Raw genomic sequence first — 17,017 nt, 5'->3', positions numbered from 1 at the left:
GCTTCCTCCCTCCAACTCTTCCATAGACTCTAATGTTAAAATGGCTCAGAAGGTTCGTTTGAAAATCAGAAGAGCAGGCTGTCTTTACACTGTCACCACGTCCATATAATAAACTCCACAGGCATGAAAACTGAGAATTCAGTAGACTAGACATTGCTGCCACTCACGGTGAAAGAATTTTGTCAATACGACTTGTACTTTTCATTTCAATTTGATTTGTTTCAGGCTGACGTTTCTGTTCATTTTAAGCAGCAGAAGTGAGGTGCATGTCTGTGTCGTGTGTATGGAGCCATTGGATGCAGTCACTATAGCAACCAGGCTCACACCTGCCTGCTTAGCCCTCTCTCACTCTGCCAAGATTCATCATAAACACTTCTCTTTCAACTGCTGCTGTGTCCACAGTGTTTGCTCTACAGCCATCATTTTCCCCTCAAAACGTCGCCATCGTTGTTCTCTTTCCAACACAGTGTCTTTGAAAGCTCAGAGATGTAAACTTTGTGGATCCAAGTGGAGGGATCACAATTTAGTCATTCAGTGATTCAAAGAATATGAACTTTTAATATTCATTCAGATGTTTTCTGACTCTAAATTTTCTTTTCTCATTTCTTAGTTTTTTTAAATTTACATTTAAAACATTTTCAGCTATTTTCCAACTTCTTTTGTGCAAATGTCAGCTTTTAGCAGTTCAGCACTTTTGCTTTCAGGCGAAAATTTCTGTATTTTTCATCTAATTCGAAGTTTTTAACTTAAATTCAGCAATTAATTCATTTCACTGCATAGATTCAGGTATCACACATACACACACACATACATACACACACACACACACACATACACACACACATACACACACACACACACACACACACACACACACACACACACACACACACACACACACAGGCAAGGTACTCTTTGTGTGTATGTAGACGTCATATGTTAATGAACCGATGCATATTCATGTAACCTCAATAAAAGAACAGTGTTACGGGAGAACGAAGAGAGCAACTGGGGTCAAGCGAAGGAACGGCGCCTGTCCGGTTCTCTCCCGTGCACGAGAAACATGAAGAACTTTGCCTACTTGTGTCTTGCTTTGCTGTGTAATTATATTGTCTTCAACGTTCCAGCGAATAGGTTCAAGCTACAAACCTATCACTCTGCTCTCTGCTAAGGTTTTAGAATCACAGTGGAAAGTTTAGAATTATTACTTCGTTTCAAGGAATGAATACAATGTATAGAAGTAGATCAAAAGTGCTAAAACACAACCACTCAGACTTAATAAACAAAAGGAAAATCAGTTCAGTCCAATAATTTTTTATTTGCATAGTGCCAGTTCACAAGAAGATGCTTCAAGGCACTTGATATTGTAAGGTAAAGACCCTACAATATTACAGAAACCCCAACAATCCGAGGACCCCCTATGAGCAAGCACTTGGCGACAGTGGGGAGGAAAAACTGCCTATTAACAGGCAGAGACCTCCGGCAGAACCAGGCTCAGAAAGGGGCAGTCATCTGCCGCGACTGGTTGGGGGTGAGGTAGTGACACAGATGGAACGTGTTCATGTCACTTCCTCACAGCAAACAGATGTTATTATTTAGTGTTGTCTACTATTTTTGGTGTTAAGGGAAATACAGGTCCTCCTGGGTTAGAGAGGTAATTGCCTCAGTGTATTTTTAGCATTGTTTTTAACCATATCTCTTAGTGATTGAGTTTTAATTTTTTAAAAAGTCAGTTTGTGTTTGTTGACCAGTCTAAAAACTGATTATTTCTTTCAATGTATGAATGGGAATTATTGTTTAAAATTGTTCTTTCTGGTGTGGGAACAGGGCAGCAGGGTTCTTACTGGTGTGATGACCCGGCTGATGGGGTCTGTTACTTAATTATGGGGGTGTGTTGGTTAATCTGGAGGGTCTACTGCTTACATTCTGCAATGCCAACGTTTTGCCTACGAGAGGAGGGAGGAAATAAACCTTTTTTTCTGTCTTTTGAGGAATGCTTGAGATGAATCTGGTTGAGCGCCCAACCTCAGACTGCTGATATGATTTCGCCATAGAGTTTGGCTTGGCCTTGGTGGAAATCTGAGGTAGCGGGGCGTGCTTTGCGCTGACCTCAAGTGTCAGTTGTTTATTTTCTTCTACAAGGCTGCTGTTCTTAGCCTCATATACAGAAAGGATTCGCTGTGTTGTTACTAACTGCTTTTTGAGGTCGCGATTTTCCCACTCACATCTGTGGAGTTTCTGTATGGCATCTTTGTTTTGAAGTGCAGCCTCCTGATTCAGCGTTGGCCGCAGTTCTTTAATTTCTTTGTCCTTTTCTGTGACCAGTTGTTTATATTTGCATAACAGGCGGTCCCGGCGGCGCTGTTCAAATACTAATGCGTGACTGGACATGTGCATTTTTCTTTTAGCGTTAAGTCTGTTTGTTCGCCGCTGCGAGAAGATTTTTTCCTGTGTTTTTGCAGCGTATTTGTGCAGCTCAATGGCAACCTTTAAGGAATTCTCCTCACGCAGGTCCTTTACCTGCTTCGTCAGACGGTCAATTTCCTGTTTTTGTCCTTCAATCGTTTGTCTTTGAGTTGAACTCATTTGAATTTCAGTTTCCAGCTCTTTTATGTTTTGTTGCTGCTGAAACACAATTTCTTTGTAGTGTGTGAGCTCTTTGTCCACCTTTTCTTTGTCTGCCAAAATCTGGACCAGCCTTTTCTTAACTACCTTGCGCTCCTTGTTGACACAGGCAAGTTGTTTGGCCTGTGCCGTCTGCGCTTCTGCCTGCTTTTGTTTGATGAGCTCCAGTTGATTTTTCACAGCAAAATACCTGGTCTGAGACTTGGATAGCTCTGCTTGAATCATTTCTCGTTCACTATTCTTTTGTTCTGTGTCTTTTGTCAGTGACTCTATGGTGTCCTTAAATTGACTGATCACGGTCTTAGCCTCAGATAACTCCTTATTAAGTTTTTCATTCCAAAACTCGCCGTGCGTCATCTGTATTTTTGGTCTGTGTTCTGTTTCTTTCAGAGCATTTCTCAGACTGACAATCTCATGATCTTGGGTTGTCATTTTCTTGAAGGATTCCCGCCTCTCACTTTCAAGTTTGGCTATTTGTTCATTTTTCATCTGCAGGACTTTCTCCAGGTGTTGCGTGTTAGAAAGCTGCTTTGAGGCTTCCTTTGTCTGACTTTCTATTTCCTCTCGTTTTCCTTTTAACTCTTTTACTAGTTTGTTATTGTCCAAGTCCTTTCCCAAAAGCAAATCTGACAGTTCATTATTTTTCATTATCAATGCGCTTTTCTCCATAATGACCCTGTCCTTTTGCTCTTCAAAATCCTTTGCTTTTTTTTGCCATGTTTTAATTTCAGCTTTTAATTTCTCTTCTAGTGCCTCCACTGTTTTAAGTCTGTCTCTACATTGAAACAGCGTGCTAGCCTCTACAAGATATTGTGATGTCCTTTTTTCAAAGTTGACCCTCTCTTCTTTGAGCTGGTCCTGGACTCTAAGCTCATTTTTTATCTGTTTTTCTTTTTCCTTCAGTTCTTTTACTTTTAGGTTTTTTTCAGTGGTCACTTGCTTTAATTCTTGCTTCAAGGCCTCATTTTCTTTGCTCAGTCTATTGACTTTGCCTTGAAGACGAGACAGAAATTCCACATCTTTTTCTTTCTGCTCCCGTCTCTTTTTTTCAGTGGCATGTTTCCTTTCCAAGTCTTTGCATTTCTTTTGAAGGTCCAGGATTTTTTTCTCATATTTCTCTGATCCTGCAGCCTTCATCTCACATTGAGCCATACGTTTTCTTAGTTGGTCTACTTGTGAGAGATGGGCGCGGGCTTCCTGTTTAAGGCTCGAAATATCATCCACACGTTCTCTACACACCTTAACAAATTTTGATATTGTCTTCTGCTGTTCCTTGTTTAAAGCCATGAGGTGTTTTTCTCTTCTCCTTAATTTTTCAATTTTTTTATGCTGTAATTCTAGAGTGGCAGCTATTTTTAAATGAATGTATTTAATTTGTATTTATATTGTTTGCGCAAAGTTATCAAGTGCAACCAGTTATCTACTCAACTAGGTAATGTGCGTTCCAAATGGAAACTCAAACTTACAGTTTCTGTCTACATGGGGTGTATTTATAGGTTTTCTTGAAACCTGACTCCGCCCCCTACAGCTATCTTCAAAGACAATTCTGTGATGTCACAAATGGCTTTGTGACACACACACACACACACACACACACACACACACGCACACACACACATACACACACACAGGCAAGGTACTCTTTGTGTGTATGTAGACGTCATATGTTAATGAACCGATGCATATTCATGTAACCTCAATAAAAGAACAGTGTTACGGGAGAACGAAGAGAGCAACTGGGGTCAAGCGAAGGAACGGCGCCTGTCCGGTTCTCTCCCGTGCACGAGAAACATGAAGAACTTTGCCTACTTGTGTCTTGCTTTGCTGTGTAATTATATTGTCTTCAACGTTCCAGCGAATAGGTTCAAGCTACAAACCTATCACTCTGCTCTCTGCTAAGGTTTTAGAATCACAGTGGAAAGTTTAGAATTATTACTTCGTTTCAAGGAATGAATACAATGTATAGAAGTAGATCAAAAGTGCTAAAACACAACCACTCAGACTTAATAAACAAAAGGAAAATCAGTTCAGTCCAATAATTTTTTATTTGCATGGTGCCAGTTCACAAGAAGATGCTTCAAGGCACTTGATATTGTAAGGTAAAGACCCTACAATATTACAGAAACCCCAACAATCCGAGGACCCCCTATGAGCAAGCACTTGGCGACAGTGGGGAGGAAAAACTGCCTATTAACAGGCAGAGACCTCCGGCAGAACCAGGCTCAGAAAGGGGCAGTCATCTGCCGCGACTGGTTGGGGGTGAGGTAGTGACACAGATGGAACGTGTTCATGTCACTTCCTCACAGCAAACAGATGTTATTATTTAGTGTTGTCTACTATTTTTGGTGTTAAGGGAAATACAGGTCCTCCTGGGTTAGAGAGGTAATTGCCTCAGTGTATTTTTAGCATTGTTTTTAACCATATCTCTTAGTGATTGAGTTTTAATTTTTTAAAAAGTCAGTTTGTGTTTGTTGACCAGTCTAAAAACTGATTATTTCTTTCAATGTATGAATGGGAATTATTGTTTAAAATTGTTCTTTCTGGTGTGGGAACAGGGCAGCAGGGTTCTTACTGGTGTGATGACCCGGCTGATGGGGTCTGTTACTTAATTATGGGGGTGTGTTGGTTAATCTGGAGGGTCTACTGCTTACATTCTGCAATGCCAACGTTTTGCCTACGAGAGGAGGGAGGAAATAAACCTTTTTTTCTGTCTTTTGAGGAATGCTTGAGATGAATCTGGTTGAGCGCCCAACCTCAGACTGCTGATATGATTTCGCCATAGAGTTTGGCTTGGCCTTGGTGGAAATCTGAGGTAGCGGGGCGTGCTTTGCGCTGACCTCAAGTGTCAGTTGTTTATTTTCTTCTACAAGGCTGCTGTTCTTAGCCTCATATACAGAAAGGATTCGCTGTGTTGTTACTAACTGCTTTTTGAGGTCGCGATTTTCCCACTCACATCTGTGGAGTTTCTGTATGGCATCTTTGTTTTGAAGTGCAGCCTCCTGATTCAGCGTTGGCCGCAGTTCTTTAATTTCTTTGTCCTTTTCTGTGACCAGTTGTTTATATTTGCATAACAGGCGGTCCCGGCGGCGCTGTTCAAATACTAATGCGTGACTGGACATGTGCATTTTTCTTTTAGCGTTAAGTCTGTTTGTTCGCCGCTGCGAGAAGATTTTTTCCTGTGTTTTTGCAGCGTATTTGTGCAGCTCAATGGCAACCTTTAAGGAATTCTCCTCACGCAGGTCCTTTACCTGCTTCGTCAGACGGTCAATTTCCTGTTTTTGTCCTTCAATCGTTTGTCTTTGAGTTGAACTCATTTGAATTTCAGTTTCCAGCTCTTTTATGTTTTCTTGCTGCTGAAACACAATTTCTCTGTAGTGTGTGAGCTCTTTGTCCACCTTTTCTTTGTCTGCCAAAATCTGGACCAGCCTTTTCTTAACTACCTTGCGCTCCTTGTTGACACAGGCAAGTTGTTTGGCCTGTGCCGTCTGCGCTTCTGCCTGCTTTTGTTTGATGAGCTCCAGTTGATTTTTCACAGCAAAATACCTGGTCTGAGACTTGGATAGCTCTGCTTGAATCATTTCTCGTTCACTATTCTTTTGTTCTGTGTCTTTTGTCAGTGACTCTATGGTGTCCTTAAATTGACTGATCACGGTCTTAGCCTCAGATAACTCCTTATTAAGTTTTTCATTCCAAAACTCGCCGTGCGTCATCTGTATTTTTGGTCTGTGTTCTGTTTCTTTCAGAGCATTTCTCAGACTGACAATCTCATGATCTTGGGTTGTCATTTTCTTGAAGGATTCCCGCCTCTCACTTTCAAGTTTGGCTATTTGTTCATTTTTCATCTGCAGGACTTTCTCCAGGTGTTGCGTGTTAGAAAGCTGCTTTGAGGCTTCCTTTGTCTGACTTTCTATTTCCTCTCGTTTTCCTTTTAACTCTTTTACTAGTTTGTTATTGTCCAAGTCCTTTCCCAAAAGCAAATCTGACAGTTCATTATTTTTCATTATCAATGCGCTTTTCTCCATAATGACCCTGTCCTTTTGCTCTTCAAAATCCTTTGCTTTTTTTTGCCATGTTTTAATTTCAGCTTTTAATTTCTCTTCTAGTGCCTCCACTGTTTTAAGTCTGTCTCTACATTGAAACAGCGTGCTAGCCTCTACAAGATATTGTGATGTCCTTTTTTCAAAGTTGACCCTCTCTTCTTTGAGCTGGTCCTGGACTCTAAGCTCATTTTTTATCTGTTTTTCTTTTTCCTTCAGTTCTTTTACTTTTAGGTTTTTTTCAGTGGTCACTTGCTTTAATTCTTGCTTCAAGGCCTCATTTTCTTTGCTCAGTCTATTGACTTTGCCTTGAAGACGAGACAGAAATTCCACATCTTTTTCTTTCTGCTCCCGTCTCTTTTTTTCAGTGGCATGTTTCCTTTCCAAGTCTTTGCATTTCTTTTGAAGGTCCAGGATTTTTTTCTCATATTTCTCTGATCCTGCAGCCTTCATCTCACATTGAGCCATACGTTTTCTTAGTTGGTCTACTTGTGAGAGATGGGCGCGGGCTTCCTGTTTAAGGCTCGAAATATCATCCACACGTTCTCTACACACCTTAACAAATTTTGATATTGTCTTCTGCTGTTCCTTGTTTAAAGCCATGAGGTGTTTTTCTCTTCTCCTTAATTTTTCAATTTTTTTATGCTGTAATTCTAGTGTGGCAGCTATTTTTAAATGAATGTATTTAATTTGTATTTATATTGTTTGCGCAAAGTTATCAAGTGCAACCAGTTATCTACTCAACTAGGTAATGTGCGTTCCAAATGGAAACTCAAACTTACAGTTTCTGTCTACATGGGGTGTATTTATAGGTTTTCTTGAAACCTGACTCCGCCCCCTACAGCTATCTTCAAAGGCAATTCTGTGATGTCACAAATGGCTTTGTGACATCACAGAAAAACGTTAATGCTGTTTGTCTTATGGTAAGTGTCCTTTTTGCTCTTCTGTTCTTAATTAGTGTGAATGCTGTAAAAGCATTCAAACACCGTTAGATTGCTCTTCTTTTAGACATGACTGCTTGTATTTTTCTCATTTTTAACATTTATATTTTTTAATTTATTCAACTTTATTCAACAAAAATTTCCCATGTATTTCAATGGGGAGACCCTTCAAATTCTCCTTCAACTCACTCCTCTTTCAACTCTAACTACTTCCACATACATTGACGTAGAGCCACCATTCAAACTTTCAAACCCAGACAAGACATTCAACTATTCAACTTGTATTTATCTTTTCAATATCTATTGTACTTTTTCTTCAGTTCCAGTTTAAGTTTCATCCTTTTTTTCAGCCGTTTATAATGGGTGTGTATGGGACGGAATGTTGGCGCTAGAGTGAGACAGCTCAACTGCTAGAGTGAGAGGAGGGTGGGAATTAATCTTAAAATCTTTTCTTAAAACTGCTGCTGTGTCTGCAGCGTTTGCTCTACAGGTATGATTTTACCCTCAAAACGTAGCCATCACTGTCCTCTTTCATCCAATGTGTTTATTATTGTAATAGGTGTTATGGTTCTGTCATAAATGTCACCAATGCACAGCTTCCTCCCTCCAACTCTTCCATAGACTCTAATGTTAAAATGGCTCAGAAGGTTCGTTTGAAAATCAGAAGAGCAGGCTGTCTTTACACTGTCACCACGTCCATATAATAAACTCCACAGGCATGAAAACTGAGAATTCAGTAGACTAGACATTGCTGCCACTCACGGTGAAAGAATTTTGTCAATACGACTTGTACTTTTCATTTCAATTTCATTTGTTTCAGGCTGACGTTTCTGTTCATTTTAAGCAGCAGAAGTGAGGTGCATGTCTGTGTCGTGTGTATGGAGCCATTGGATGCAGTCACTATAGCAACCAGGCTCACACCTGCCTGCTTAGCCCTCTCTCACTCTGCCAAGATTCATCATAAACACTTCTCTTTCAACTGCTGCTGTGTCCACAGTGTTTGCTCTACAGCCATCATTTTCCCCTCAAAACGTCGCCATCGTTGTTCTCTTTCCAACACAGTGTCTTTGAAAGCTCAGAGATGTAAACTTTGTGGATCCAAGTGGAGGGATCACAATTTAGTCATTCAGTGATTCAAAGAATATGAACTTTTAATATTCATTCAGATGTTTTCTGACTCTAAATTTTCTTTTCTCATTTCTTAGTTTTTTTAAATTTACATTTAAAACATTTTCAGCTATTTTCCAACTTCTTTTGTGCAAATGTCAGCTTTTAGCAGTTCAGCACTTTTGCTTTCAGGCGAAAATTTCTGTATTTTTCATCTAATTCGAAGTTTTTAACTTAAATTCAGCAATTAATTCATTTCACTGCATAGATTCAGGTATCACACATACACACACACATACATACACACACACACACACACATACACACACACATACACACACACACACACACACACACACACACAGGCAAGGTACTCTTTGTGTGTATGTTAATGAACCGATGCATATTCATGTAACCTCAATAAAAGAACAGTGTTACGGGAGAACGAAGAGAGCAACTGGGGTCAAGCGAAGGAACGGCGCCTGTCCGGTTCTCTCCCGTGCACGAGAAACATGAAGAACTTTGCCTACTTGTGTCTTGCTTTGCTGTGTAATTATATTGTCTTCAACGTTCCAGCGAATAGGTTCAAGCTACAAACCTATCACTCTGCTCTCTGCTAAGGTTTTAGAATCACAGTGGAAAGTTTAGAATTATTACTTCGTTTCAAGGAATGAATACAATGTATAGAAGTAGATCAAAAGTGCTAAAACACAACCACTCAGACTTAATAAACAAAAGGAAAATCAGTTCAGTCCAATAATTTTTTATTTGCATAGTGCCAGTTCACAAGAAGATGCTTCAAGGCACTTGATATTGTAAGGTAAAGACCCTACAATATTACAGAAACCCCAACAATCCGAGGACCCCCTATGAGCAAGCACTTGGCGACAGTGGGGAGGAAAAACTGCCTATTAACAGGCAGAGACCTCCGGCAGAACCAGGCTCAGAAAGGGGCAGTCATCTGCCGCGACTGGTTGGGGGTGAGGTAGTGACACAGATGGAACGTGTTCATGTCACTTCCTCACAGCAAACAGATGTTATTATTTAGTGTTGTCTACTATTTTTGGTGTTAAGGGAAATACAGGTCCTCCTGGGTTAGAGAGGTAATTGCCTCAGTGTATTTTTAGCATTGTTTTTAACCATATCTCTTAGTGATTGAGTTTTAATTTTTTAAAAAGTCAGTTTGTGTTTGTTGACCAGTCTAAAAACTGATTATTTCTTTCAATGTATGAATGGGAATTATTGTTTAAAATTGTTCTTTCTGGTGTGGGAACAGGGCAGCAGGGTTCTTACTGGTGTGATGACCCGGCTGATGGGGTCTGTTACTTAATTATGGGGGTGTGTTGGTTAATCTGGAGGGTCTACTGCTTACATTCTGCAATGCCAACGTTTTGCCTACGAGAGGAGGGAGGAAATAAACCTTTTTTTCTGTCTTTTGAGGAATGCTTGAGATGAATCTGGTTGAGCGCCCAACCTCAGACTGCTGATATGATTTCGCCATAGAGTTTGGCTTGGCCTTGGTGGAAATCTGAGGTAGCGGGGCGTGCTTTGCGCTGACCTCAAGTGTCAGTTGTTTATTTTCTTCTACAAGGCTGCTGTTCTTAGCCTCATATACAGAAAGGATTCGCTGTGTTGTTACTAACTGCTTTTTGAGGTCGCGATTTTCCCACTCACATCTGTGGAGTTTCTGTATGGCATCTTTGTTTTGAAGTGCAGCCTCCTGATTCAGCGTTGGCCGCAGTTCTTTAATTTCTTTGTCCTTTTCTGTGACCAGTTGTTTATATTTGCATAACAGGCGGTCCCGGCGGCGCTGTTCAAATACTAATGCGTGACTGGACATGTGCATTTTTCTTTTAGCGTTAAGTCTGTTTGTTCGCCGCTGCGAGAAGATTTTTTCCTGTGTTTTTGCAGCGTATTTGTGCAGCTCAATGGCAACCTTTAAGGAATTCTCCTCACGCAGGTCCTTTACCTGCTTCGTCAGACGGTCAATTTCCTGTTTTTGTCCTTCAATCGTTTGTCTTTGAGTTGAACTCATTTGAATTTCAGTTTCCAGCTCTTTTATGTTTTGTTGCTGCTGAAACACAATTTCTTTGTAGTGTGTGAGCTCTTTGTCCACCTTTTCTTTGTCTGCCAAAATCTGGACCAGCCTTTTCTTAACTACCTTGCGCTCCTTGTTGACACAGGCAAGTTGTTTGGCCTGTGCCGTCTGCGCTTCTGCCTGCTTTTGTTTGATGAGCTCCAGTTGATTTTTCACAGCAAAATACCTGGTCTGAGACTTGGATAGCTCTGCTTGAATCATTTCTCGTTCACTATTCTTTTGTTCTGTGTCTTTTGTCAGTGACTCTATGGTGTCCTTAAATTGACTGATCACGGTCTTAGCCTCAGATAACTCCTTATTAAGTTTTTCATTCCAAAACTCGCCGTGCGTCATCTGTATTTTTGGTCTGTGTTCTGTTTCTTTCAGAGCATTTCTCAGACTGACAATCTCATGATCTTGGGATGTCATTTTCTTGAAGGATTCCCGCCTCTCACTTTCAAGTTTGGCTATTTGTTCATTTTTCATCTGCAGGACTTTCTCCAGGTGTTGCGTGTTAGAAAGCTGCTTTGAGGCTTCCTTTGTCTGACTTTCTATTTCCTCTCGTTTTCCTTTTAACTCTTTTACTAGTTTGTTATTGTCCAAGTCCTTTCCCAAAAGCAAATCTGACAGTTCATTATTTTTCATTATCAATGCGCTTTTCTCCATAACGACCCTGTCCTTTTGCTCTTCAAAATCCTTTGCTTTTTTTTGCCATGTTTTAATTTCAGCTTTTAATTTCTCTTCTAGTGCCTCCACTGTTTTAAGTCTGTCTCTACATTGAAACAGCGTGCTAGCCTCTACAAGATATTGTGATGTCCTTTTTTCAAAGTTGACCCTCTCTTCTTTGAGCTGGTCCTGGACTCTAAGCTCATTTTTTATCTGTTTTTCTTTTTCCTTCAGTTCTTTTACTTTTAGGTTTTTTTCAGTGGTCACTTGCTTTAATTCTTGCTTCAAGGCCTCATTTTCTTTGCTCAGTCTATTGACTTTGCCTTGAAGACGAGACAGAAATTCCACATCTTTTTCTTTCTGCTCCCGTCTCTTTTTTTCAGTGGCATGTTTCCTTTCCAAGTCTTTGCATTTCTTTTGAAGGTCCAGGATTTTTTTCTCATATTTCTCTGATCCTGCAGCCTTCATCTCACATTGAGCCATACGTTTTCTTAGTTGGTCTACTTGTGAGAGATGGGCGCGGGCTTCCTGTTTAAGGCTCGAAATATCATCCACACGTTCTCTACACACCTTAACAAATTTTGATATTGTCTTCTGCTGTTCCTTGTTTAAAGCCATGAGGTGTTTTTCTCTTCTCCTTAATTTTTCAATTTTTTTATGCTGTAATTCTAGTGTGGCAGCTATTTTTAAATGAATGTATTTAATTTGTATTTATATTGTTTGCGCAAAGTTATCAAGTGCAACCAGTTATCTACTCAACTAGGTAATGTGCGTTCCAAATGGAAACTCAAACTTACAGTTTCTGTCTACATGGGGTGTATTTATAGGTTTTCTTGAAACCTGACTCCGCCCCCTACAGCTATCTTCAAAGGCAATTCTGTGATGTCACAAAGCCATTTGTGACATCCTTTTTGCTCTTCTGTTCTTAATTAGTGTGAATGCTGTAAAAGCATTCAAACACCGTTAGATTGCTCTTCTTTTAGACATGACTGCTTGTATTTTTCTCATTTTTAACATTTATATTTTTTAATTTATTCAACTTTATTCAACAAAAATTTCCCATGTATTTCAATGGGGAGACCCTTCAAATTCTCCTTCAACTCACTCCTCTTTCAACTCTAACTACTTCCACATACATTGACGTAGAGCCACCATTCAAACTTTCAAACGCAGACAAGACATTCAACTATTCAACTTGTATTTATCTTTTCAATATCTATTGTACTTTTTCTTCAGTTCCAGTTTAAGTTTCATCCTTTTTTTCAGCCGTTTATAATGGGTGTGTATGGGACGGAATGTTGGCGCTAGAGTGAGACAGCTCAACTGCTAGAGTGAGAGGAGGGTGGGAATTAATCTTAAAATCTTTTCTTAAAACTGCTGCTGTGTCTGCAGCGTTTGCTCTACAGGTATGATTTTACCCTCAAAACGTAGCCATCACTGTCCTCTTTCATCCAATGTGTTTATTATTGTAATAGGTGTTATGGTTCTGTCATAAATGTCACCAATGCACAGCTTCCTCCCTCCAACTCTTCCATAGACTCTAATGTTAAAATGGCTCAGAAGGTTCGTTTGAAAATCAGAAGAGCAGGCTGTCTTTACACTGTCACCACGTCCATATAATAAACTCCACAGGCATGAAAACTGAGAATTCAGTAGACTAGACATTGCTGCCACTCACGGTGAAAGAATTTTGTCAATACGACTTGTACTTTTCATTTCAATTTCATTTGTTTCAGGCTGACGTTTCTGTTCATTTTAAGCAGCAGAAGTGAGGTGCATGTCTGTGTCGTGTGTATGGAGCCATTGGATGCAGTCACTATAGCAACCAGGCTCACACCTGCCTGCTTAGCCCTCTCTCACTCTGCCAAGATTCATCATAAACACTTCTCTTTCAACTGCTGCTGTGTCCACAGTGTTTGCTCTACAGCCATCATTTTCCCCTCAAAACGTCGCCATCGTTGTTCTCTTTCCAACACAGTGTCTTTGAAAGCTCAGAGATGTAAACTTTGTGGATCCAAGTGGAGGGATCACAATTTAGTCATTCAGTGATTCAAAGAATATGAACTTTTAATATTCATTCAGATGTTTTCTGACTCTAAATTTTCTTTTCTCATTTCTTAGTTTTTTTAAATTTACATTTAAAACATTTTCAGCTATTTTCCAACTTCTTTTGTGCAAATGTCAGCTTTTAGCAGTTCAGCACTTTTGCTTTCAGGCGAAAATTTCTGTATTTTTCATCTAATTCGAAGTTTTTAACTTAAATTCAGCAATTAATTCATTTCACTGCATAGATTCAGGTATCACACATACACACACACATACATACACACACACACACACACATACACACACACATACACACACACACACACACACACACACACACACACAGGCAAGGTACTCTTTGTGTGTATGTTAATGAACCGATGCATATTCATGTAACCTCAATAAAAGAACAGTGTTACGGGAGAACGAAGAGAGCAACTGGGGTCAAGCGAAGGAACGGCGCCTGTCCGGTTCTCTCCCGTGCACGAGAAACATGAAGAACTTTGCCTACTTGTGTCTTGCTTTGCTGTGTAATTATATTGTCTTCAACGTTCCAGCGAATAGGTTCAAGCTACAAACCTATCACTCTGCTCTCTGCTAAGGTTTTAGAATCACAGTGGAAAGTTTAGAATTATTACTTCGTTTCAAGGAATGAATACAATGTATAGAAGTAGATCAAAAGTGCTAAAACACAACCACTCAGACTTAATAAACAAAAGGAAAATCAGTTCAGTCCAATAATTTTTTATTTGCATAGTGCCAGTTCACAAGAAGATGCTTCAAGGCACTTGATATTGTAAGGTAAAGACCCTACAATATTACAGAAACCCCAACAATCCGAGGACCCCCTATGAGCAAGCACTTGGCGACAGTGGGGAGGAAAAACTGCCTATTAACAGGCAGAGACCTCCGGCAGAACCAGGCTCAGAAAGGGGCAGTCATCTGCCGCGACTGGTTGGGGGTGAGGTAGTGACACAGATGGAACGTGTTCATGTCACTTCCTCACAGCAAACAGATGTTATTATTTAGTGTTGTCTACTATTTTTGGTGTTAAGGGAAATACAGGTCCTCCTGGGTTAGAGAGGTAATTGCCTCAGTGTATTTTTAGCATTGTTTTTAACCATATCTCTTAGTGATTGAGTTTTAATTTTTTAAAAAGTCAGTTTGTGTTTGTTGACCAGTCTAAAAACTGATTATTTCTTTCAATGTATGAATGGGAATTATTGTTTAAAATTGTTCTTTCTGGTGTGGGAACAGGGCAGCAGGGTTCTTACTGGTGTGATGACCCGGCTGATGGGGTCTGTTACTTAATTATGGGGGTGTGTTGGTTAATCTGGAGGGTCTACTGCTTACATTCTGCAATGCCAACGTTTTGCCTACGAGAGGAGGGAGGAAATAAACCTTTTTTTCTGTCTTTTGAGGAATGCTTGAGATGAATCTGGTTGAGCGCCCAACCTCAGACTGCTGATATGATTTCGCCATAGAGTTTGGCTTGGCCTTGGTGGAAATCTGAGGTAGCGGGGCGTGCTTTGCGCTGACCTCAAGTGTCAGTTGTTTATTTTCTTCTACAAGGCTGCTGTTCTTAGCCTCATATACAGAAAGGATTCGCTGTGTTGTTACTAACTGCTTTTTGAGGTCGCGATTTTCCCACTCACATCTGTGGAGTTTCTGTATGGCATCTTTGTTTTGAAGTGCAGCCTCCTGATTCAGCGTTGGCCGCAGTTCTTTAATTTCTTTGTCCTTTTCTGTGACCAGTTGTTTATATTTGCATAACAGGCGGTCCCGGCGGCGCTGTTCAAATACTAATGCGTGACTGGACATGTGCATTTTTCTTTTAGCGTTAAGTCTGTTTGTTCGCCGCTGCGAGAAGATTTTTTCCTGTGTTTTTGCAGCGTATTTGTGCAGCTCAATGGCAACCTTTAAGGAATTCTCCTCACGCAGGTCCTTTACCTGCTTCGTCAGACGGTCAATTTCCTGTTTTTGTCCTTCAATCGTTTGTCTTTGAGTTGAACTCATTTGAATTTCAGTTTCCAGCTCTTTTATGTTTTGTTGCTGCTGAAACACAATTTCTCTGTAGTGTGTGAGCTCTTTGTCCACCTTTTCTTTGTCTGCCAAAATCTGGACCAGCCTTTTCTTAACTACCTTGCGCTCCTTGTTGACACAGGCAAGTTGTTTGGCCTGTGCCGTCTGCGCTTCTGCCTGCTTTTGTTTGATGAGCTCCAGTTGATTTTTCACAGCAAAATACCTGGTCTGAGACTTGGATAGCTCTGCTTGAATCATTTCTCGTTCACTATTCTTTTGTTCTGTGTCTTTTGTCAGTGACTCTATGGTGTCCTTAAATTGACTGATCACGGTCTTAGCCTCAGATAACTCCTTATTAAGTTTTTCATTCCAAAACTCGCCGTGCGTCATCTGTATTTTTGGTCTGTGTTCTGTTTCTTTCAGAGCATTTCTCAGACTGACAATCTCATGATCTTGGGATGTCATTTTCTTGAAGGATTCCCGCCTCTCACTTTCAAGTTTGGCTATTTGTTCATTTTTCATCTGCAGGACTTTCTCCAGGTGTTGCGTGTTAGAAAGCTGCTTTGAGGCTTCCTTTGTCTGACTTTCTATTTCCTCTCGTTTTCCTTTTAACTCTTTTACTAGTTTGTTATTGTCCAAGTCCTTTCCCAAAAGCAAATCTGACAGTTCATTATTTTTCATTATCAATGCGCTTTTCTCCATAACGACCCTGTCCTTTTGCTCTTCAAAATCCTTTGCTTTTTTTTGCCATGTTTTAATTTCAGCTTTTAATTTCTCTTCTAGTGCCTCCACTGTTTTAAGTCTGTCTCTACATTGAAACAGCGTGCTAGCCTCTACAAGATATTGTGATGTCCTTTTTTCAAAGTTGACCCTCTCTTCTTTGAGCTGGTCCTGGACTCTAAGCTCATTTTTTATCTGTTTTTCTTTTTCCTTCAGTTCTTTTACTTTTAGGTTTTTTTCAGTGGTCACTTGCTTTAATTCTTGCTTCAAGGCCTCATTTTCTTTGCTCAGTCTATTGACTTTGCCTTGAAGACGAGACAGAAATTCCACATCTTTTTCTTTCTGCTCCCGTCTCTTTTTTTCAGTGGCATGTTTCCTTTCCAAGTCTTTGCATTTCTTTTGAAGGTCCAGGATTTTTTTCTCATATTTCTCTGATCCTGCAGCCTTCATCTCACATTGAGCCATACGTTTTCTTAGTTGGTCTACTTGTGAGAGATGGGCGCGGGCTTCCTGTTTAAGGCTCGAAATATCATCCACACGTTCTCTACACACCTTAACAAATTTTGATATTGTCTTCTGCTGTTCCTTGTTTAAAGCCATGAGGTGTTTTTCTCTTCTCCTTAATTTTTCAATTTTTTTATGCTGTAATTCTAGTGTGGCAGCTATTTTTAAATGAATGTATTTAATTTGTATTTATATTGTTTGCGCAAAGTTATCAAGTGCAACCAGTTATCTACTCAACTAGGTAATGTGCGTTCCAAATGGAAACTCAAACT

The 17,017-nt window shown here is 40.0% G+C and overlaps 4 protein-coding genes across 4 annotated transcripts; all 4 read right to left on the bottom strand.

Annotated features, from left to right (window-relative positions):
* Positions 1–1,881: 1,881 nt before the first annotated feature.
* Positions 1,882–3,912, bottom strand: LOC147313968 (uncharacterized). The gene has a single exon (XM_086262706.1). The coding sequence runs from the start codon at positions 3,910–3,912 to the stop codon at positions 1,882–1,884; it is 2,031 nt and encodes a 676-aa protein (XP_086118832.1).
* A 1,322-nt stretch (positions 3,913–5,234) lies between these two features.
* On the bottom strand, positions 5,235–7,265 carry LOC147313967 (uncharacterized). Its single transcript, XM_086262705.1, has one exon. The coding sequence runs from the start codon at positions 7,263–7,265 to the stop codon at positions 5,235–5,237; it is 2,031 nt and encodes a 676-aa protein (XP_086118831.1).
* Positions 7,266–10,040: 2,775 nt separating this feature from the next.
* Positions 10,041–12,071, bottom strand: LOC147313966 (uncharacterized). The gene has a single exon (XM_086262704.1). It carries the CDS (start codon positions 12,069–12,071, stop codon positions 10,041–10,043), a length of 2,031 nt encoding a protein of 676 aa, XP_086118830.1.
* A 2,739-nt stretch (positions 12,072–14,810) lies between these two features.
* LOC147313965 (uncharacterized) lies at positions 14,811–16,841 on the bottom strand. Its single transcript, XM_086262703.1, has one exon. The coding sequence runs from the start codon at positions 16,839–16,841 to the stop codon at positions 14,811–14,813; it is 2,031 nt and encodes a 676-aa protein (XP_086118829.1).
* Positions 16,842–17,017: the final 176 nt, after the last annotated feature.

Source organism: Aulonocara sp. 'chitande type north' Nkhata Bay, linkage group LG14, assembly GCF_057382095.1.
Source record: "Aulonocara sp. 'chitande type north' Nkhata Bay isolate Kocher_YH1m ecotype deep benthic linkage group LG14, A_spYH_male_GT1.1, whole genome shotgun sequence".
In the NCBI taxonomy this organism is placed as follows: domain Eukaryota; kingdom Metazoa; phylum Chordata; class Actinopteri; order Cichliformes; family Cichlidae; genus Aulonocara; species Aulonocara sp. 'chitande type north' Nkhata Bay.
This window is presented reverse-complemented; position numbering and strand designations above follow the sequence as displayed.

What these genes read in the sequence shown, in the direction of transcription:
- LOC147313968 (XM_086262706.1), bottom strand. Translation starts at nt 3,912, where the DNA reads ATGGCTTTAAACAAGGAACAGCAGAAGACAATATCAAAATTTGTTAAG.
- LOC147313967 (XM_086262705.1), bottom strand. Translation starts at nt 7,265, where the DNA reads ATGGCTTTAAACAAGGAACAGCAGAAGACAATATCAAAATTTGTTAAG.
- LOC147313966 (XM_086262704.1), bottom strand. Translation starts at nt 12,071, where the DNA reads ATGGCTTTAAACAAGGAACAGCAGAAGACAATATCAAAATTTGTTAAG.
- LOC147313965 (XM_086262703.1), bottom strand. Translation starts at nt 16,841, where the DNA reads ATGGCTTTAAACAAGGAACAGCAGAAGACAATATCAAAATTTGTTAAG.